Raw genomic sequence first — 23,994 nt, forward strand, 5'->3', positions numbered from 1 at the left:
CATGGAGGACAAGGGGAGATGGAGAGGAGAAGGGAGTTGGGGGAAATGGGAAGGGGAGGTGAACCATGAGAGACTATGGACTCTGAAAAACAATCTGAGGGTTTTGAAGGGGTGGGGGGTGGGAGGTTAGGGGAACCAGGTGGTGGATATTAAGGAGGGCACGGATTGCATGGAGCACTGGGTGTGGTGCATAAACAATGAATACTGTTACACTGAAAATAAATTTAAAAAATTAAAAAAAAACAATGAATACTGTTACACTGAAAATAAATTTTAAAAAATTAAAAAAAAGAAAAGAAAGTTCTGATGGATGGTGCCACATGGATAAACCTTGAAAACATTACATTAGTGAAGGAAAGCAGCCACAAAGATCACATGTTACATGATTCTATCTGTATGAAGAGTCCAGAAGAGGCAAGTCTATTAAGACAGAAGATGATTAGTGGTTGCTTATGGCTAAGGAAAGTGGGAAGTGATGGTAAAAAAGTACAGGATTTCTGTGTCGACAACAATATTCCAACCACTGACTTCAATAAAAGTTGCACGTTATCTTTGAATGCACTAAGCAGAGTTTTCAGTTTCCTTGAGTTATAACAGACATACAGTACTGTATATGATAAGGCACACTATATATACTTGACACACATATATAAAAAATGATTACCACAATAAGATTAGTTAACATCCATCATCTCATATAGTTATAAAACCAAATTTTCTATTATGATGAGAACTTCTACAATCTACTCTTAGCAACTTACACAACATAATACAGCAGTGTCAACTATAGTCACCATGTTGTTTTTACAGTCCAGTACTCATCCATCTTATGCCTGAAAGTGTGTACCTTCATTCAAGTACCACCCCACAACCCCTGCCTCTGACAACCACAAATCTAATCTCCTTTTCGTAGGACTTGGTTTCTTTTTACTGTTTTTTTTTTATTCCACATGTAATTGAGGTCATATAGTATTTGCCTTTCCCTGTCGGACTCATTTCACTTGTCATCATGCCCTTGGGATCCAACCATACTGTCCAAATACAGAATGTCTTTCCATTTTTATGGCTGAATAAGATTTCATGGTATATACATACCACATTTTCATTTCCATTCCTTGGACGATGAACACTCAGACTGTAAAAATTGAATCATACATTTTAAAAGAGGGACATATATGTTAGATGAAGTTATATCTCAGCAAAATTGGTGTAGAAAGGTAGGAAGGGAAAAAGTGAGGGAGGAAAGAAAGAAGGGAAAAGGGGGAAGGAAGGAAAAAGGAAAACTAGTATTGTACGTACATAATGAGAAGAAAAATGGATCAAGGAAATCAAATTTTAAGAGCTTCTTAGTATTTTCCACGAAGGGATCCTGTGGGTTGTTGAGGGAATCAATGTTCACTCCAAATGATGTGCTGGTAATCACATCCATGCTGTAGGCCCCAAAGATGCTGTGAGAGAAAGAAAAACATATGTAATTAAAATCACCACCTCTTTACTGTCCTTATCCAACACATGCAGCAAAAGGGCTTGTAGATTCTGATGTCCAGACAAGACAAATGTCACACATTCAGAACCAGGTGCTGCATCATCTGAAGAGTCTAGGTGCCATCACACTCACTCATGAGGTGCTCGTGAGGTGCCAATGATGCAGCTGGCCTTGTGCTAGGGGTGATGGGGACACTGTGACATGTTAGACACACCTATGAGCTCAAGGAGCTCAGTCATGAAGGCATAGAAAACCAAAGTTGGACAAATTACAGTAGTGTGTTTTGAATATGGGCAGCAGGAGGTGGTTAAGCACTATTTGGGCAGGACAAATGGTGGGATAACTAACTCTTCCTCATGGAGTCATGAACCGTGAAACTGATCTGGATCTTCTCTCACCACATATCTGTGCTCAGAGCTGATTTCTCTTCAGCACATCACAGAACACCAACACCCTGTTCTGTGCTGCCAGGAACACCATCCCTTCTTCTCTACACCTCTGCTAAGTCTCCTGAAAGACCCACTCTGTCTCATCTTCATTGATCTGAGATTGCCCTGAGGATGCACTCATTTCTGGAAAAAATAAGAACTAAGAATGTTCATACTTTAAATATATATGTTAAATCACACCAAAATTGATTTAGGAGATTCCATAGCTAAGTGATTATATGCCACTATTTTTCCTAGGACAGACCCAATGTACATCTGTTCATCCTGAATAATTAAAATATATCCCAGATTAGCCAATAGATAGATGGTAGATGATAGATAGATAGATAGATAGATAGATGATAGATAGATAGCCACACTCCCATCCCATGAACAGGGTCTTCTCTCTTTTGAGACTGAAAGAAGGACAGCTGGGGCTCAAGTTGTTCCATGTTCCACATGTTAATGTTCCTGCCCCACCCACTGCCCACCAATATGTACCAAGTGCCTTCCCCTCCCACCATACCGTACCCTCCTCACTCATGATTTGGTACAATCATGTTTCTTTTTTTCAGGCATGTAGTGTTGTCTTCCGGAATATCCAAGGTGACATATAAGCAGATAAATTAATCCTGCTTCATGTACACTAAAAGAGACCCTTTCTCTCCTGACTGCCCTGCCTTTTTAGGTGAGCTGCCTCTTCTTGGCTGGCCCACTGGAGTTGTGACATCACATGCATACTTCAGCTGCTTCATTGGAGTGACTCAACAGTGGCAGTTTTGCTCTGTGGCAGCAGCTGGAAAATGTTATGACAGAGTTGGAATCCTAGCAGCTGCACTCCTACTTACTCTTTCAAGTTGATAGGCTTGCCTTTCTCAGCCTCCTTCCTCAGGTTCCTCACCAGCACATCTCCATACTGGTCAATGATGAAGAACATCTACACACAAAACACAAAACCTCCTGAAGTTAAATCCAAGGATCAAGTCCTAGAATGATGTGGCTTTCACAAGCATGGAGCAGTGATTTGTAATAACAAATCTTATTGTGTCTCTTGTAGGACATGAAAAGACCATTTTTACGAAGCCCAAATTCAGCAGACTTCCCCTTAGAGATGGACTATGATTTTTATTTCCTACCTGTTCCCAGATGTATTCCTTACTTTCTAATTGAATGTCTTCTTTTCTTACCTCCTTGAGCTTTCCACTGGTGAAAGTAGGGGACAGCAATGTTCGCATCCTCTTCCATTCTTCATCCTCAGACAAAGAGATTGCACTTTTCATAAATCCCACTGGACCAAAAGACTAGAGCCAAAGAAAAACACAATTTGCCCTACATAAGTTTTGGAGGTCTCAAAGGTTGTGGAAAATTTGTTAAACAGGCAGAAATTATTCAACAAATATTTTGTGATTATCAACTTGGTAGTAGGCCCTATAGTAGGTGATCAACAGATTCTTATCCCAAAGGCCTAGCCTTTTGCAAGGCTGGGGACACATCCAGCCACCTGCTATGCTTTCCAGCCTTTATATTCCATCTTCATTTCAGTGCAAATGTTGTATGAGAGCATTTGGAAGGGAAAGGACTCCTCCAGTGGAGTACAAAGGATTAACACCTAATACAGTCTCCTAAGCTGAGCAGAGTAGAATTGGATTGGTGGAAGGTAGTCAGTGGGCCTGGTAAACTATATGTTGCCTCAGACCAGTTCTACCTTTTTCATATATCCACAGCATGAGAAACTTGAAAACTGGATGTCTTGAAATGGTGATTTAAGAAAAAAAAACATTGTAGTTAACAGTAAAAAGATAAGGAATCTCTTTACTCTTGTGACAAAATGATACAATAACATGGAAATTTCTTCCCCATTTTTCCCCAAAAGAACATAAGGATCAAAAGCTTCTGCACAGCAAAGGAAACAGTCAACAAAACAAAGAGGCAACCCATGGAATGGGAGAAGATATTTGCAAAGGACAGTACAGACAAAAGGTTGGTATCCAGGATCTATAAAGAACTCTTCAAACTCAACACACACAAAACAGACAATCATATCAAAAAATGGGCAGAAGATATGAACAGACACTTCTCCAACGAAGACATAGAAATGGCTATCAGACACATGACAAAATGCTCATCATCACTAGCCATCAGGGAGATTCGAATTAAAACCACATTGAGAGATCAACTTACACCACTTAGAATGGCCAAAATTAGCAAGATAGGAAACAACATGTGTTGGAGGGGATGTGGAGAAAGGGGAACCCTCTTACACTGTTGGTGGGAATGCAAGCTGGTCCAGCCACTTTGGAGAACAGGGTGGAGATTCCTCAAGAAATTAAAAATAGAGCTTCCCTATGACCCTGCCATTGCACTCCTGGGTATTTACCCCAAAGATACAGATGTAGTGAAAAGAAGGGCCATCTGTACCCCAATGTTTATAGCAGCAATGGCCACGGTCACCAAACTGTGGAAAGAACCAAGATGCCCTTCCACGGACGAATGGATAAGGAAGATGTGGTCCATATACACTATGGAGTATTATGCCTCCATCAGAAAGGATGAATACCCAACTTTTGTATCAACATGGATGGGACTGGACGAGATTATGCTGAGCGAAATAAGTCAAGCAGAGAGAGTCAAGTATCATATGGTTTCACATATTTGTGGAGCATAACAAATAGCATGGAGGACAAGGGGAGATGGAGAGGAGAAGGGAGTTGAGGGAAATTGGAAAGGGAGGTGAACCATGAGAGACTATGGACTCTGAAAAACAATCTGAGGGTTTTGAAGGGGTGGGAGGTGGGAGGTTGGGGGAACCAGGTGGTGGGTATTGGAGAGGGCATGGATTGCATGGAGCACTGGGTGTGGTGCAAAAACAATGAATACTGTTACACTGAAAAGAAATAAAATTTTTTTTAAAAAAGGTGTCTTCAAAGTAAAAAAGAAAAAGAACATAAGGAAAAAGGAGAGAAATAACTCTATTCTTCATCTAGCAAGTCAACCAGTTTGAATATTTCTTCCATTTTCCCAAACTATATTTTGTTTTAACATGGATATCTCCATGGCTAAAGTTAACAACTCAGGGAACAACAGATGTTGGCAAGGATGCTGAGAAAGGGAACCCTCTTCCATTGTTGGTGGAAATGCAAACTGATGTAGCCAGTTTGGAAACAGTATGGAGATATTTCAAAAACTTAAAAATAGAGCAACTCATTTTTAAATTAAAAAAAAAAGTAATCTAATTTAAAAATGGGCAAAAGACATGAATAGACATTTGTCAACAGAAAACATCAAGATAGCCAACAGATATATGAAAGGATGTTCAACATCACTCACCCACAAGGAAATGCAAATTAAAACTACAATGTTTTAGTTTAGCAAACTGGAGACTACTATGCTAAGCAAAGTAAGTCAGCCAGAGAAAGACAAATAGCCTATGATTTCACACTTATGAGGAATTTAAAAAAGAAAAAAAAGAAGAAGAAGAGAAAGATAGAGAAACAAGCCAAGAGAAGATTCTTAATGATAGAAAACAAACTGATGGCTACTAGAGGGGAGATCGGTGGTGTCGATGGGTGAAATAGCTAATGGGAATTAAGAATGCATTTGTAAAGAACACCAGGTGATGTATGGACTTTTTGAATCATGATATTGTACACCTGAAATAATGTAACACTGTATATTCACTAACTGAAATTAAAATAAAAATTTAAAAAATAAAAAATAAAAAAATAGAGCAACCCTACAACCCAGCTATTGGACTACTAGGCATTTATCAGAAGGATACAAACATAGTGATTTGAATCCCAATGTTTATAGCACTGCAATGTTTATAGCAACAATGTCCACAATTGCCAAAATATATAGAAAGAGCCCAGGTGTCCATGACACATGAATGGAAAACAGAGACCTGGTGTGTGTGTGTGTGTGTGTGTGTGTGTGTGTGTGTGTGTGTGTGTATATATATATATATGTTTCTACATATATACACACATACATACATACATACATGTATATACATGCATATACACACACAATGGAATATTACTTAGTCATAAAAAGAATGAAATCTTGCCATTTGCAATGACATGGATAGAACTGGAGGGTATGATACTAAGAGAAATAATTCAGTGAGAGAAAGACAAACGCCATATGATCTCACTAATATGTGGAATTTAAAAAATATAAAGGGGTGTATGTGTGGCTCAGGTCATGATCCTAGGGTTGTGGGATGGAATCCCACATCGAGCTCCCTGCTCAGTGGGGAGGCTGCTTCTCCCACTCCCTCTGCTTCTCTTCCCTGCTTGTGCTCTCTCACTCTTTCTCTGTCAAAAAAAAAAAAAAAAAGATGAACGTATCAGAAGGGAAGGAAAAATAAAACAAGAGGGAAACAGAGATGGAGGAAAACCATAAGATACTCTTAACTAAAGGGAACTATAGGGAACAAACTAAAAGTTGCTGGTGGGGAATGGGGTGACAGGATGATGGGCATTAAGGAGAGCACTTGATATAATGAGCACAGGATATTGTATGCAACTGATGAATCACTGAATTCTACCTCTGAAACTAATAATATAGCACATGTTACTTAAATTGAATTTAAATTTAAAAATTTTTTTAAGATTTTTTTTCAGAGAGAGAGAGAGAGAGACAGCACAAGTAGGGGGAGCAGCAGGCAGAGGGAAAAGCAGGCTCCCCCTGAGCAAGAAGCCTGAGTCAGAATTAGATCCCAGGACCCCAGGATCACAATATGAGCCAGTCAGATGCTCAACCAACTGAGCCACCCAGACATCCACCCCCCCAAAATTTTTAATTACAATAAAATGAAGATAAAAAATGAAATGGATACATTCAACACCATTTCATGATAAAAACTCACAAATGAGGAAGAGACAGAAAGTTCCTCAACTTAATAACAAGCATCTAATATGATCTTATATCTTGGAACCTACTTCTTAATGATCAAAACATAAAGCTATTAGCAAAACATTTTACTTAGAATGTCCAAGGTTGACAAGACCTTAGTCAACTAGGCAGTACCAATGATGAACACTGCCACTTACCAAGAACTTACTATGCACCTGACACTACACTAGGAGTTTTAGAACATTATCTTTAATTATTACAGTGCTCTGAAGGTAACTTGGTAGGCAGAATGTAGCCCCCAAAAGTCCCCAGGACCTGCAAGTATGTTCAGCAAAGGGGAATTTGTGGTAGAGAAATTATCCTGCATAATCCAGGTGGGCCCAGTGCCACTACAAAGGTCTTTACAAGTGAAGGGGAGATAGATAAGACGTCAGAGCGAGGCCCTGTGAGGACTTAAAAAAAAAAAAATAAAAAAAAAATAACAAGCATCTAAAAACCTTACACCTAACATCACCCCAGTGAGGAAAGACTGATGTTATATCCTTAGATGATAAAACAGGACACTTCAGCCTCTATCACCCCACAAAAAACAACAATCAGGCAGCTATCCAGAAACAAAAATAGGCTCAAGGGCTTAGGAGTCCATTTAAGAAGCTTCAACAACACAGTGGAGCAAAACTCCTGAGAATAACTGTACAAGAAAAGTAGGGAGAAGAGCTTTATTTTGCCTGCATCACCCCATGACCCAGGCCAGCACTGCTCAGCACCAAGAGGACCCCTCTCACCTGAGATAGTTCCCCTTCCTGGGGAACAGCAGAAGGGTGAGCGACCATTAGCCCCAGCCTTCAGGGCACGGCACAAATGACCTGTTCTGGTTTCAAACCTCCCAGAGACTGGCATGGCTGACACAGCTGGTCACAGCTAGGAATAAAGAAGGGCAGGACTACCAGTATCAGTCAAGTGAAAGGAGTGACCATGCTTCTCTGTGTCCTGCTCTGCAGAAGTCTCCGGCAGGCTTTGCTGCTGAGGCGAACAGCTGGCCCAGCACTGTGTACCCTCTAAGATTTTGCTGCTGATAGTCCCAGAGGTTTTCACACTTGCAAACACAAGATGCCAGAGTCCTGTTGTGTCCCTGCACTCACATGAGTTGCCGTACCAGTGCCACCACCAACACTGTGAGCCCCAAATCTATACCACCAGCCAGTCTTCGCCTTTATGACTGGGCATATGGACACCAGCCCAAGCCCCAGCAGTTTCTGGGCCTGAAGCCAGGCCTGACTCCTGTCTCTGGACTACACTGACACATGAGACCACAGCTAAACCCAGCTAAACTCTTGCTGCCAAGGATCATGCAGTTGCTCAAGGTGTGGACCCCAAATGCATGAACTAACTATGCCCTCCCAGATTATTTTAAATTATCCAGTCAGAGTGGGGAACAAAAATGAGAAGAATTGGGGAAAAGCCTACAGGACTTATAGGACACCATCAAGTGAAACAACATTCACATTATGGGAGTCCCAGCAGGCGAGGAGAGGAATGGGCAGAAACCTTACTGAAAGAAACAATGGCTGAAAACTTCTCAAACATAGAGAAAGGTATGGAAATCTTGGGTCATGAGGCTTAAAGCCCTCAATAAGATTGAATCTGAATAGGACTTCTCCAAGAGACTTTATAATAAAACTATCAAAAATTAAACCCCCCAAAAATCTTGAAAGCAGCAAGAGAAAAGGAGTTCATCACATCCAAGGGAACACCATGCGGCTACCAGTGGAATCCTCAGTGGAAATCATGAAAGGCAGAAGACAGTAGGTGATTTATTTGAAATGCTATTAAAAATACCAACTAAGAGGGGCACCTGGGTGGCTCAGTGGGTTAAACCTCTGCCTTCGGCTCAGGTCATGATCTTAGGGTCCTGGGATCAAGCCCTGCATCTGGCTCTCTGCTCAGCAGGGAGCCTGCTTCCCCCTCTCTCTCTCTGCCTGCTGCTCTGCCTGCTTGTGATCTCTCTCTCCCTCTGTCAAGTAAAAAAAAAATACCAACTAAGAATACCTTACCCAGAAAAATAAGGCTTTCAAAAATGAGAGAGAGAAAAAGACATTTCCAGACAAAAAAAAGTAGACACAATTCATTACCACTAAGCCTGCCTTACAGGAAATATTAAGGAGTTCTTCAAGCTGAAAAAACAAAAGGGCTGTTAGTAGTAACATGAAATCACGTGAAATTATAAATCTCACTGGTAAATACAAATGTCTAAATTCAGAACATAGTGATATTGTACTGGTGATATAAAAATTACTTATATCCCTAGGAAAAGCTTAAAACACAAATAATTTTAAAAACTACAACTAACTTCTTATAGATCTTGGATACCAGCCCTTTATCTGTAATGTCATTTACAAATATCTTCTCCCATTCTGTGGGTTGCCTCTAACTAACATAACATAATAAAAAAATGAAAAAAAAAACAGGATGGCAAATATGAGTGCATATAAAACTGTTGAAGTCTAAGTTCTTGACTAGAACCAATGTCAAATTCAGCTTGGACACTGTACTATGGTTATGCAGGATATTACCATAAAGTAAATGGCCTTAAGGCTCCATGACATGGGACCTCCTGTGACAACTACCTGTGAATCTATTCTTATTTTGAAATAAAAGTTTTATATCTAACTATGTAAATTTAAAATACATCCATGCTTACCCGCCGGTTTGTGAAGACAGAATAACATTCTTTCACTAATACTGTTTTGATCATGTCCGGATCTGTGATAGCCAGCACAGGCTGTCGCCCATCATAAAACCTGTGTGGGGGAAACAGACCTGATTACACTTAACATGACAGTTTCTACAGTGCAGTCATGCCTGGAAGTAGAATATTTTTTTTAATATAAAGAGCTTTACTTTTATTTTTTTGTTGTTGTCCTTTTTTTTTATTTTTTTAATTTCTTTTCAGCATAACAGAATTCATTGTTTTTGTGCCACACCCAGTGCTCCATGCAATACGTGCCCTCCTTAATACCCACCACCTGGCTCCCCCAACCTCCCACCCCCGCTGCCCCTTTAAAATCCTCAGATTGTTTTTCAGAGTCCATAGTCTCTCATGGTTCACCTCCCCTTCCAATTTCCCCCAACTCCCATCTCCTCTCTATCTCCCTATGTCCTCCATATTATTTGTTATGCTCCACAAATAAGTGAAACCATATGATACTTTACTCTCTCTGCTTGACTTATTTCGCTCAGCATAATCTCTTCCAGTCCCATCCATGTTGCTACAAAAGTTGGGTATTCATCCTTTCTGATGGAGGCATAATACTCCATAGTGTATATGGACAACATCTTCCTTATCCATTCACCGTGGAAGGGCATCTTGGTTCTTTCCACAGTTTGGCGACCATGGCCATTGCTGCTATAAACATTGGGGTACAGATGGCCCTTCTTTTCACTACATCTGTATCTTTGGGGTAAATACCCAGGAGTGCAATTGCAGGGTCATAGGGAAGCTCTATTTGTAATTTCTTGAGGAATCTCCACCCTGTTCTCCAAAGTGGCTGCACCAATTGCATTCCCACCAACAGTGTAAGAAGGTTCCCTTTTCTCCACATCCTCTCCAGCACATGTTGTTTTCTGTCTTGCTAATTTTGGCCATTCTAAGTGGTGTAAGGTGGTATCTCAATGTGGTTTTAATTTGAATCTCCCTGATGGCTAGTGATGATGAACATTTTTTCATGTGTCTGATCGCCATTTGTATGTCTTCATTGGAAATAGACTTTTATCCTGAACATACCTAATCATTCTCTGAGATCATGGTTAGAAAAAAACATTAAAACAATTATTAAGTTTAGATGTGTACATGGGTATTTCCTGGACCATTCTCCATAATTTTTTGTATGTTCATAGCAGCAATGTCCACAATAGCCAAACTGTAGAAAGAGCGGAGATTCCCTTTAACAGACGAGTGGGTAAAGAACATGTGGTTCGTTTGTGACGATGTGGATGGAACTAGAGGGTATTATGCTTAGTGAAATAAGTCAATCGGAGAAAGACAACTATCATATGATCTCCCTGATATGAGGAAGTGAAGATGCAATGCGGGGGGCTTGGGGGTGGGATCGGGAGGGAGACAAACCATAAGAGACTCTTAATCTCACAAAACAAACTGAGGGTTGCTGGTGGAGAGTGGTAGGAAGAGGGTGGTGGTGTTATGGACACTGGGGAAGGTATGTGCTAGGATGAGTGCTGTGAAGTGTGTAAAACTGGTGATTCACAGACCTGTACCCCTGGGGCTAATAATACATTATATGTTAATTTAAAAAAATAACATATAGTTCATATATACAATGGAATATTACTCAGCCATCAGAAAGGATGAATACCCAACTTTTGCATCAACATGGATGGGACTGGAGGAGATTATGCTAAGTGAAATAAGTCAAGCAGAGAAAGTCAATTATCATATGGTTTCACTTATTTGTGGAACACAAGGAATAGCATGGAGGACATTAGAAGAAGGAAGGAAAAATGAAGGGGGGAAATTGGAGGGGGAGACAAACCATGAGAGACTATGGACTCCAGGAAACAAACTGAGGAATTGAGAAGGGAGGGAGCAGGGGAATGGTTGAGCCTGGCAATGGGTATTAAGGAAGGCATGGATTGCATGGAGCAATAGCTGTTATACTCAAACAATGATTCACAGAACACTACATCAGAAACTAATGATGTACTGTGTGGTGACTAACATAATAAAAAAAGAGTAAGGTTTACACTTATTCAAGACTTAGAGAACATCACATTGTATGTGTTTGTCATGTTAAAATAGCTACCAATAAAAATAAAATATTTTATTTGAAAAAAAAATTTTTTAACTTCACCAAAGAAGACATACAAATTGCTGACAGACACATGAAAAACTGTTCAACATCACTCGCCATCAGGGACATTCAAATCAAAACCACATTGAGATACCACCTCACACCAGTTAGAATGGCCAAAATTAACAAGGAAGGAAACAACATCCTGGAGAGGATGTGGAGAAAGGGGAACCCTCTTACACTGTTGGTGGGAATGCAATTGGTGCAGCCACTTTGGAAAACAGTGTGGAGGTTCCTCAAAAAATCAAAAATAGAGCTACCCTATGACCCAGCAATTATACTCCTGGGTATTTACCCCAAAGATACAGATGTAGTGAAAAGAAGGGCCATATGCAACCCAACGTTCATAACAACAATGTCCACAATAGCCAAAAGGTGCAAGGAGCAGAGATGCCCTTCAACAGACAAATGGATAAAGAAGATGTGGTCCATATATCCAATGGAATATTACTCAGCCATCAAAAAGGATGAATACCCAGCTTTTGCATCAACATGGATGGGACTGGAGGAGATTATGCTGAGTGAAATAAGTCAAACAGAGAAAGACAATTATCATATGGTTTCACTTACTTGTGGAACATAAGGAATAACATGGGGGACATTAGGAGAAGAGAGGCAAAAGTTAAGGGAGGAAATTGGAGGAGGAGATGAACCATGAGAGTCTGTGGACTCCGAAAAACAAACAGGATTTTAGAAAGGCGGGGGAGATAAGTTGGCCTGGCGATGGATATTAAGGGGGCAAGTATTGCATGGAGCACCAGGTGTTATACACAAACAATGAATCATGGAGCACTACATCAACAACTAATGACATATTGTATGGTGACTAACAATAAAAATAAAAAATAAAATATTGTAAATATTTTAGAAGTATGTCAAGCATTTAAAATAATTTATCTATATTAACAAAAAGGAAGTGAGGGTGGTAAATAACTGAAAGTAAGTAAATTATCTAGGAACAAAAAAAATGGAGAATCCATCTACCCAGTAACTAAACATTATAATATTAAAGCTGTATCAAACATGAAAGACATTAGAGAGAATATTAAATGAAAATTGTGCATACACTGACCACATATATGGAAGATGTGTCTGCAAATGAAAAGACTTGGAATGCTCAAGAAGTGATGGTTAAATTATGAATTATTTCTTTGCCCTATATACTAAAATATGCTTCCCAGTTACACTCAAAAGGAAGTATTATTTTTAATATTGAGAGAGATCCTTGACAGCATTATGTCAGAAATTTTTCAAACAAAAGAAAAGAGGACAAAGAAATACAGAAAAGTGTAACTCATTTTGAATATATTTCCTTTTATTACTTATATTTATTCTTATATGTGAGTCCCAGGTGTGAGTTCTTTGGGCTTCATGTGACATCTTTAAGCAGCAGGACATGCCCACTTTTGCACATGTCTCACACAAAGTGACTCTTTATATGTGATCCATCCTTTTTTTAAAAATTATAACATATAACATATAACATTTAATGTATTATTTGCTTCAGGTGAATCATCAGTCTTACACAATTCACAACGCTCACCACAGCACATGCCCTCCCCAATGTCCACAACCCAGCCCCACTACCCCTCACCCGCCACCCCCCAGCAACCTTCAGTATGTTTCCTGAGATTAAGAGTCTCTTATAGTTTGTCTCCCTCCCAATCCCATCTTGTTTCATTTTTTCCCTCCCTTCCCCCCATGACCCCGAACCCCACCCCCCGCCTCTTAAATTCCTCATACCAGAGAGATCATATGATAATTGTCTTTCTCTGGTTGACTTATTTCACTTAGCATCATACCCTCTAGTTCCATCCATATCATTGCAAATGGCAAGATTTGGGTGTTTTTTGATGGCTGCAGAGTATTCCATTGTATATATATACCACATCTTCTTTATATGTGATCCATCCTTATCCAGCCTGACTTGATTGTCAGTATGAGGCCTGTTAATGGGAATCTGTCACCAGCATGAGGTTTACTTTAAGCTTAATTATACCATAAATAAGTAAAATTTATTTTGTTTCCACTATTTACTAGAACAAACTGCATTTGCATTTACTAGAACAAACTGAAAGATTTTCCACAAGTCCCCTATTCTTTCCTTGACGTCATAGAGGATTTTCAAATGGTTTCATGATCACATCTAAAAATGGATGAGACCACTACACTAAATATGACCCATCTCCAAAAAGTATTCTAAAACTCAGAAGGTTGCAGTGGGGGTTGGGTACATTTAGTGTTAAAGCAGTGATAGCAGTTACTGAGGTGGCACTCAGGTCTGCCCTCCCAGCAGCCTGATCATATTTCTTGGGATGATTCCCCTTGTCCCATCATGTTTCTTCAGAAACATGTGGGTGGACAAGGGACAGTGCTTTGGGGTAACCTTTTTTTTTAAGAGATGTCTTTCACCTTAGCTTTTTTTTTTTTAATCCAATTAGCCAACATATAGCACATCATTAGTTTTTGGTATAATGTTCAACATTAGTTGCATATAACACCCAGTGCTCATCACATCATGTACCCTCCTTAATGCCCATCATCCAGTTACGCCATCCCCCCAATCACCTCCCTTTCCACAGTCTTCAGTTTGTTTCCCGGAGTCAACAGTCTCATGGTTTGGTTTGCTCTCTGATGTCTTCCCATCAGTTTTTCCTCCCCTCCCCCATGATGGTATGTGTTAACGCTTTATATTTATGGTCTCACCCAGTCCTAACATTGCTTCCACTACTAGTTAAATTCAGATTCTTGGGACAGACCCCCATATCCTCCAGATTCAGCATTCTGAGAGATGGAAACAAAGAATCTGCCTTTTTAACAAGCTCTCCCATGTGGTTCTTATCCACAGTCAACCATGAGACCATGTACTATTGGCAGAACTAAGGTCCATGATATAAGACTGGCTCCATCCAGAGCTGACCAGGACTGAATGTGGGAAGGGGCAGTGGAGCTGAACCACTGGTTATCCTGAGATCTGGGTTCTTTCTATGCCACCATATTGCTTATGGGCTAAAGCAACTCAGCAGAGTCCTCTGGTTTCTGAGGACATGACCACAGAAGATAAGGAGGTACAGAGGGGTACAACACTGGCTGTGAGTGGCCCAGCACCCCATATACCTCTCCAGGTCCAATTCATACTTAGACCTGCACACCTGGTGACACATGGGATCTCAGGAATCAGAGGTTCCAGAAGCTTTACTACAGCAGGCTTTATCCCAAAGGGCTCTCAATAGAAACTGTTCACAACACGAGGGCTTCATCATAATAAGCCTATCCAATGAAATTTTCCAGAATACTCACCCCCACATTCTTCCATACTTTCTAAAACATGTCTCGTCAAAAACAGAAAAACCCTGCAAGAAGAAACAAAACATATTACTAATCTAAACATACTGAGTCCTACCTCCAACAGGGACAAAAATGACCCAGACCACATGAAATGCAGCTTACTACCTCTCACTGGCTGTGAGAGGGAAGCTCTTATTCACAGATGTCTTACTGGAAAGAAGAGAAAACAAGAAGATATTGAAATGGAAAAATTCAAGTCCCTCTTGAATCCCCTCCACATATTGCAGATATTGAACAACTCACCCTGTCTGTCAAGGCTACAGAACCTCTGTATTTCTGGCATGTTTGGCTTGTGCATGTGTGTCTCTAAATCTCAGAACCCTCTATATTATTACCTAGAGCCACATGGGAAAAACAAAAGCTGAGGGAACATCGGTGTGGCCTGCACACTCTGAACCCCCAGTCAGCATCCTGTTCATTGATCTCAAAAGCCCAACTGAAATTCCAATGGATTTAGGAAATTAAGACACCAGTGACCTCTTTTCATCTAGCAAATTTACATAACTCTAAACATGTTTGTTGAGTGAGAAAGTGAGAGATGAGTGAATGAATAAGGCAGCCTCACCTTTCACTCATCCAGCTCCCCACAGAAAGAGGGGACCAGGCCACCACTCCACAAGGGGGAGAACAAATTAGAAAACTTGATAGGAGTTTCCAGTTTTGTCACTTAAGAAAAAACAATAAAACTTCCTGTCCTAAGCTTCAGCTGTGATTTTGATGTTCTAATCATGCAAAACAGGGTCCCAGAAATGTGGATCTTAGGGTGCTGGTACTAAGGAGTTCATCTGAGAAAAGTGGAATGGAATTACTGCTTTTTCAGAGAGAAAAAGTCCAGGAAGGTATTAGATGATATTGGGCACCGAGGGTCTCAGTGGGGAGAAGTGGGATCTGAGAAACAAGCCTCAGGTCTGGGCGAAAGGAACTCCACAGCAGAGAGCAGCCTGCACATGAGACTGTCAGCTCACCTTCTGATATGAGCTCCTAACCTTCAGGGGCAGGGCCTCCCATGAGGCATAGGAGCTACATGAGCCACAATGGCTCCACCAATATCAGTCTGTGTTTCTGCTAGTACATCCCATTAAGTACATTAATTTCTTTTTTTTTAATTTTATTTTTTATAAACATATAATATATTTTTATCCCCAGGGGTACAGGTCTGTGAATCGCCAGGTTACACATTTCACAGCACTCACCATAGCACATACCCTCCCCAATGTCCATAACCCCACCCCCCCACTCCCCCTCCCCCCATCAACCCTCAGTTTGTTTTGTGAGATTAAGAGTCACTTATGGTTTGTCTCCCTCCCAATCCCATCTTGTTTCATTTACTCTTCTCCTACCCCCTTAACCCCCCATGTTGCATCTCCTCTAAGTACATTAATTTCTTAATAATTTTATCAAAGCATTTCTTTTCTAGTGATTTTGTATGCACGGTTCTACCTTTGTGTGAAAAACAGCACATGCATACACACACCTCAATCAAATGTTAAAATACGAAGTCAATAGACAAGCACCATCTCCCCTCAGCAAAACTTCCTCTCTGCTCAACTCACCCAAAAGGTACCCACAAAGAAGGTAGAGAAGTAAAACAGAAAGCTCTGGGTCAACCTCTCAAATCCCCAGAGATGTCACCATTAGCAATGGATGAGTTAGAGTTTGGAAATAACTGCGGGGGGTTGGCAATTCTTGAGATGGTTCAAGTGTGTGCACATTCCCAAAGGTGGATTTTGGGCTGCCCAATAAAATGAAGTTCTAGAGCTATCCAGCAAAACAAAAGGTGGCCCAGAGCTTATACAATGAACAGAAAAGTCTGACTCTAGCATACACAGCTTAATGGACCACTAGCATGGACCCCCTTGATACTTTTCTACTCATACCAAGTATGGTAGTGCCTTCCTGGGAATCTGCACTTACCAGAAATAAAAGCTTCTTCCCGATGCTCACAAGCTAGAACAGTAAGTCCTGGGTTGAAGCAGCCAGAGAGCTGGGTTGCCCACTGAGGCAAACTCTGAGGCTCCAAACAGCAGAGAATAGAGCCCTGGGGTAGACCTGGCCAAGTGTTGGGTGGAGCCTGTGACACCACTTCTGGGAAGTCTGAAACCTAAGTACTTCTCCTGAGGAGGAGAGTATTCACTATGGAGTTAAGCTAGGATTAGCAAATATAAGATGCAAAAGAGGGATCTCAAAGAACACTCACCTTAAGGTAGGCCAGAGCAGTTCCCACAAAAGGCAGAGGTTTTGGCCCAGGAATTCCCAGCTTCTTAAAAAGTCCATGTGTGGAGGTCCCATATCTATGAAGTGAAAGAGAAAGCCAGGTCACAGGAATGGTGGCATAAGCTGAGGGTGGCTAGTCACTAACATAGAGCTGGGCAGGCAAGGGAGGGAGGTAACATATAGGCAAGAAATAAGATCAATTTCAACAGCAATAATTACATTGACTCATCATCTCCTTTCCCTCCTCCACTGTGAGCCCCACAAAACATAATGATGATGGGGTAAGTGCAGCTGAAATCTTCACGGTCCCAATCCTAAAGTGAAGACTTGATAAGTGTTTCCACACTTGAGTGCTCCTTCAAGGCTGATTTCTTCCAGAAAATTCACCCATGCCTATTTAGTAAATGACTCTTCCATAACTTGCTCTATGGAGAAGAAAAATTTCTTTCTGTTCTGATAATGAGATTTTGTTTAATTATATCCACTCAATAATAGAGGGTTTGTGAGAACCTACCATGAAAGTGTGTTGCAGTTTGCTCAGAGACTTTTGTGTTTTACCTTCCTTGTAGGACCTATCACTGTGTGAGATCTGGTCCTTCTTAAATCTATCTTCATTGAGACACCTTGAACAACAGTTTTCTCTTTCTATACCATGTGTCCAAGGCTCCACTGGACTCATTGAAAAGTGAGATGCTTTCAGCTCCACCCAAGTCTCTGTTGTCAGGTGCTCTGGTTCTCTTGAGCTGCTGAGAAGGGGACTGACCCATAGGTGCCCTAAATAATACCATATAAAAGAATCAGTAAGGAAACAATATGTTTCCAAACCATTCTTCCCCTTATGGCATCTGGTCCTTCAACCAGTGTATCAACAGATACACTCTTTTTTTTTTTTTCAAGATGGTCACTTGCAAAGCAGTTCATTTACTGACTCTGTGCATCAGCTGTCTCAGAAACCCATTATGGATTGTACACCCTACAGCAAGCTTGTCTATGATCATCTTTCATGGGTCATGTGTGGAATCCCACAATTAGGATTCTGGATCCTTGCAAGATTTACAATTATGTATTGCTGAGAGATGGCAGAGTGGAGGAAGAAGACAGGTTGAGGGAAGAAGCTGCCAGAAACCATTTTAATCATAACTTGCTAGGCCTACAGCTAAACCCATAGAGGCAAATTAGGAAAGTGTTCTACAAAAGAATGTTTGGAAGAAATGGCTCAACAAGCCCTGTAGGTGTTTAAGCTGACTGATAAGGGGCCTTCCAAAGTCCAGATACCTCTAGTTAACAGCATAATCATGTTATGCAACATAAAATGAGTAATAATAACATATTCCAAGATTAGAATTAAGACCTTGTCTCCTCTTCTCTGGAGGCTAGCCTTAAAGTCACTACAGGTTCCAGATACTCTGTACAAATCCAGCAAATCTTATATAATCAAATAATTCCCCAAAATTGCAAGAGAGGAACTGGGTTTGAGGAACCAGCAGAGGCACCTCAGCCAGGAACAGTTGGGTGTTTGGATCCTTCTCCCAGAACAGTTGGACGCAGGAACACCAACTGCCAGAAGCCGGAGTGGCCTCATCCCACCTCCATTCCTTCTTTGCCTCACCACCACAAATTATCAATTCCTGTTTCTGAACATTTGACATGCTCCATGAACTCCCAAGTGAGGCCAAGCAAATGAGTGATGTGACCCAAGGAATGATCTGGTCTAGTGTCTAAACTCACATGGCTCCATACAAAGGAGCAGAGGGTGGGCTGGGTAAATTTTTCTGATGGTTTCCAGTCTCCCTCTTCTTGGTAGAGTCATGTTGCTTTTGGTACAAACGGGGGAGTTAAAATAAAGCCACTCATTTTTCTTGCCTTTACATTACACTGGCATGTGGAAGGTATTGTCTATAGGCAATAACACCTGGCATACCAGTGTCTTCTAAGTCTACATGGTTGTTTGCCTGGTGGTGACAGTATCCAGGGACAGACCCACTGCCAGACAGACTTCACACAGTGTGACATATATATAATGGTCCTGTCTCTTGGCCTCTAGCAGATGAGATGCTAATCCTGTGGTCCCATGACAATCTTCTGTAGGACAGGATCAAGGAGTATCTCTCAGAGGTCTGCTCTGAAGGAGGAATATTCTCCTACTCCATCCCAGAGTCCTACCTGGATGCTTCTCACATCAGTACTGGCTCACAGTCTCACTAGTCACCTGTGCAGGGAGGTTAAAATAATCTGCTGTGTCCATGTAACTAAAAAATATACAATCTAGGCCATAGAAGTACATGTGGGTACACCAAATTCATAATGCCAACATTACTCTAGAAGGCTAAGGTTAGATATGTACCTTTATAGTCACAAAAGCTGAACCGACAACCCTGTTGTGTTGTTCAGAAAGAACATGCTGGGAATAGTCTTATCTCAGTAGAAAACCTATTATTAAATAGAATGAAATTAAACTATATCAATTAATCTTTTGTATGTCTGGTGTCTAACTCATTGATCTCTGTGCTAATCTTAACTATTTCCCTCCTTGAGCATGGGTCAGGCTGAATTTGTTGTTGATTCACCAGTTATTTAATATGTAAAGATAGTTTTTGTATTTGGGATTTTTCTGGGGTTTTTTGAGTGAGGATTGAGTAACTATGTATTCCCCCCTTAGGACTGCCTTTGCTGTATCCCATAGGTTTTGGCCTGGAGTGTTTTCATTCCCATTGGTTTTCATGAATTGTTTAAGTTCTTCTTTGATTTCCTGGTTGACTCAAACATTCTTGAGCAGGATGGTCTTTAGCTTCCCAGTGTTTTAATTTCCTCCAAACTTTTTCTTGTGATGGAGTTCCAGTTTCAAAGTACTGTGGTCTGAGAATATGCAGGGGAAAATCTCAGTCTTTTGGTATCAGTTGAGACCTGATTTGTGACCCAGTATATGGTCTATTCTGGAGAAAGTTCAATGCGCTCAAGAAGAGTGAGTATTCTGTTGTTTCAGAGCGGAATGTTCTGTATATATCTGTGAGGTCCATCTGGTCCAGTGTGTCATTCAAAGCTCTTGTTTCTTTGTTGATTTTCTGCTTAGATTATCTGTCTCTTACTGAGATGGAGTATTGAGATCTCCTACTATTAACGTATTATTGTCAATATGTCTCTTTACTTTGGTTAACAATTGGCTTATGTAGTTGGCTGCTCCCATGTTGTGGGCACAGATATTTACAGTTGTTAGATCTCCTGGTTGTATAGACCCTTTAAGAATGATATAGTGTCCTGGGATGCCTGGGTGGCTCAGTTGGTTAAGCGGCTGCCTTCGGCTCAGGTCATGATCCCAGCGTCCTGGGATCAAGTCCCGCGTCGGGCTCCTTGCTCCGCAGGGAGTCTGCTTCTCCCTCTACCACTCTGTCTGCCTGTGCTCTCTCTCTCTCTCTCTGACAAATAAATAAAATCTTTTTAAAAAAGAATGATATAGTGTCCTTCTGTATCTCTAACGACAGTCTTTAGCTTAAAATCTAATTTGTCTGATATGAGAATTGCTACCCCAGTTTTCTTTTGAGGTCTTTTGAAAGATGGTTCTTCATCCCTTCACCTTCAGTCTGGAAGTATCTATAGGTTCTTTAGAATCTTTTGTAGAGTCTTTCTTTTGTAGAGACTTTTTTAGAGTCTTTCATAGACAGCATATGGATGGGTCCTGTCTTAATATCCAATCTGCAACCCTGTGCCATTTTATGGGAGCATTAGGCCATTCACGTTGAGTGATTATTGAAAGACATGATTTTATTGTCATCATGTTGCCTGTGAAGTCCTTATTTCCATAGATTGTCTCCATAAATTTCTCTTTTATATCACTCTTGGGGTCTTTCTCCTTTTATAGAACCCCCCTGAATATTTCTTGCAGGGCTGGCTCAGTGGCCACATATTCTTTCAGTTTCTGCTGTTCTTGGAAACTCTTTAGCTTTCCATCATTCTAAATAACAGCCTTGCCAGATAAAGTATTCTTGGCTCCATGTTCTTCTCATTTAGTATGCTGAATGTGTCTTGTCAGCCCTTTCTGGCTTTCCAGGTCTCTGTGGACAAGTCTCACATTATTCTGATGTTCCTCCCTCTGTATGAAAGGAATCTCTTCCTCCTTGATCTTGGGGTTCCTCTCTTCCTCTAGGACACGAATGCTTGTTTCATTCCCCAGAACAGGGAAATTCTCAGCTATGATTTGCTCAAATATATCTTCTAGTCTTCTCTCTCTCTGTCCACCGCCCCTCAAATGTTATCACACAGAATATGTGTTGCCACAATACCTGGCATTACTAACCTTTCTCTCAGGAAATGAAAATGAGGTTTCCATATTATATGTTCATATCCTCATGATTTCCTACACTTAAAGAATGTGAAATTGAGACAGAGGTCAAATGTGACATCAACGGTCTGTCTCTATCCCCACTGTGAAACTATGTCCTTTCCCAACCTGTTCCATGATGCTGGAAAACCCACCACTGAAAGGAAGTCCTCTGATATATGGTTAGACTCTTCCTACTGTACTATAACATAAAGGTAAAAACAATTCAAAATCCAAATTGGCTTCCAGGACTCGGTCATTGTGTCCACTGGCAGATTTCATATCATGAGTAAAGAAATCTCCATACTGATGCAAACCCTCCCAGAGACTGGAAAGAAAAGGTGAGATGAATAAAATGTTAAGAAATCTGCCATGTCTTCTCAACTCTAAAGATGCTCATTTAGGGGTATAGTATGTATATATTATATATTACGTATATTATGGGGGGAGGAGGCTATGGCCAGGAGAAGGGCAGAAAAGAAGGAAGAGCCCAGTCGAGAGAGGAAGGTGAGGCATGTTCAACACCCTGTAAGTCTGGTTGCAACAGGTGCTTTGTGTACATCGTGCTTGGCAGTGGAGGGAGGGGAGCAGGAACCATCTAAATGACACAGGCTCCATCCTTCTACATGCTCTCTATAGTGAACAGAGAGGAGAAGGTGAAGATAATGAGACAAAGACTCCAGCCACTCCCTCAGCGTCCAGAATCCCCACAGCTTGGGAAGGGCTTGAGGACCCCAGAACACCAGACCTGGTGACTTTACTCTGCCTCTGCCAAATTATGATTGATTAGTCTAGGTCCAAGCTGCTAGTCAATCAGAAGCTCATCCCTAGATGTAAATAATGTCACTCTACCTCCTGGCTACAGCAACTGGAGTTGGGGTGAGGGAGACACTCCTTCAATCTGGTGAGGTCAATAATAACCTCTTATGTGTTCCTAGCATGTTTGTGGTGGCCAACACTTAAGCAACTTCCCCTTTGTGAACTCTTTTGATCCTCAAAGCAGAAAAGGAAAATGGGGTGGATGCTGATTAGCAACCCAAGTCCAGGGTTCCAGAGGCAATGAGCCCACACAGTTACTCACAGATAAAGGAAGACCAGACTGGTAGCCAGGAGAAGCCAGGTTTCCATGGAAAAGCTTGGGATCAGGTCCATGGCCACTTTTTCTCTGTGAATTCTCTCTGCTTCGGTTCAGCAGTGTGTGTTAGTCCTTGCCGGCCTGTGGGTGCGGAGCTTCCCCTCTCGCCAGCGGTGATTCAGTGAGGCTGGGATGTATATACTGAAAAGGGGGTGGGGCTGGAGCAACAGCCAGTAGCGCGGCCACCTGAGCTCCACCCCCAGGTGTTCCCCAGCCATGAGTGCTGACAAAGCATCCTGGACACTCCAAGTTTGACCTTCTATGAGTTCATACCCTGTGGGAAATCAATAAACAACTCAGTGTTATCAGTTATCTCAAAGGTTACAGAAACTCATTAAAATTACTGTCCTTCAATCTCTAACCTGTCCTTGTCAGCATGGCTCCCTGCACCTCTAAATACTTGAAACTCTGCAAACAAGAAAGTGTAGATCTACACATCTTTACTGATGTTGTCTTCTCTGCCTAGAAATGCCCTTATACCCCCTACAAGGATCCTTACTCATCCTTCAAACCTAGATCCAACAGAATCCCCTCTGTTAGAGTCTTTCCTCCTCAATATCCTTGAACAGATATAACCACTTCATCCTCTGGGAAATTTCTGTCCCCCAGTCCCTGTTCTATTATTACCTTTTCTACCTTCCAGGCCCTGGACATCTATTAGCCTTACAGAGAGCTTCTCAAGGGCACAGTCTGTGTACTAATCAACACTATGAACCTAGTCCCCCTCAAAGCACTATAAGCTCAGAGGACAACCAGAAAGGTTGGTAGAGTTGAGTTGGTAGAGGTGAAATTACTGGGCTACCTGTGTCCTTGCCTGTGGGTCTTTGGTGACCAGGCAACATTACTAATGGGAATGGTCTGAGAACATAATCTGGAAATTATACCCGCTCATTATCATAAGTCTGACCCATGTTCTTTGTCTACAAGGCCTGAGAAACTGTAGATTATGTGGTATACCTATGGAATCCAGGGTACAATAGAGCCCTACAAATAGATAATTAATGGCTCCTAGAGACTCGGCTGGATAAACATCTGCCTTTGGCTCAGGTTGTGGTCCTGGGGTCCTGGAATTGAACCCCACATCAGGTTCCCTGCTCGACAGGGAGTCTGCTTCTCTCTCTCCCTCTGTCTGCTGCTCTGTCTACCCATTCTAGTGCTCTCTCTCTCTCTCTCTCTCAAGTAAATAAGAACTTTTTTTAAAAATTAAGAAATAACTGACTGAAATTTTGAATAGCAACAAAGGACAGACATAGAAAGCTGGAAGATGATCCCCAGATAAAGTAGGAGAGAGAGTCCCAGGAATTCTGAAATATTTCTGCCCCCTTTTGGTACCTTCACTGGGC

The 23,994-nt window shown here is 41.2% G+C and overlaps 1 protein-coding gene across 1 annotated transcript in view; it reads right to left on the reverse strand.

Annotated features, from left to right (window-relative positions):
- Nucleotides 1-22,760, reverse strand: part of LOC111145601 (cytochrome P450 3A12-like) — a 48,501-nt gene extending 25,741 nt beyond the window's left edge. The window contains exons 1-7 of the mRNA XM_022500609.1: nt 22,598-22,760; nt 17,185-17,278; nt 14,940-14,992; nt 9,473-9,572; nt 3,102-3,215; nt 2,763-2,851; nt 1,300-1,448 (exon numbers count right to left, since the gene is read on the reverse strand). Coding sequence (XP_022356317.1) covers nt 1,300-1,448; nt 2,763-2,851; nt 3,102-3,215; nt 9,473-9,572; nt 14,940-14,992; nt 17,185-17,278; nt 22,598-22,668 — 670 coding nt within the window. The 5' untranslated portion in view covers nt 22,669-22,760. The remainder of the gene's footprint in view (nt 1-1,299; nt 1,449-2,762; nt 2,852-3,101; nt 3,216-9,472; nt 9,573-14,939; nt 14,993-17,184; nt 17,279-22,597) is intronic.
- Between the last annotated feature and the right edge of the window lie 1,234 nt (nt 22,761-23,994).

The sequence above is a fragment of the Enhydra lutris genome, unplaced genomic scaffold (genome assembly GCF_002288905.1).
Source record: "Enhydra lutris kenyoni isolate GAN:26980312 unplaced genomic scaffold, ASM228890v2 scaffoldscaffold13, whole genome shotgun sequence".
In the NCBI taxonomy this organism is placed as follows: domain Eukaryota; kingdom Metazoa; phylum Chordata; class Mammalia; order Carnivora; family Mustelidae; genus Enhydra; species Enhydra lutris.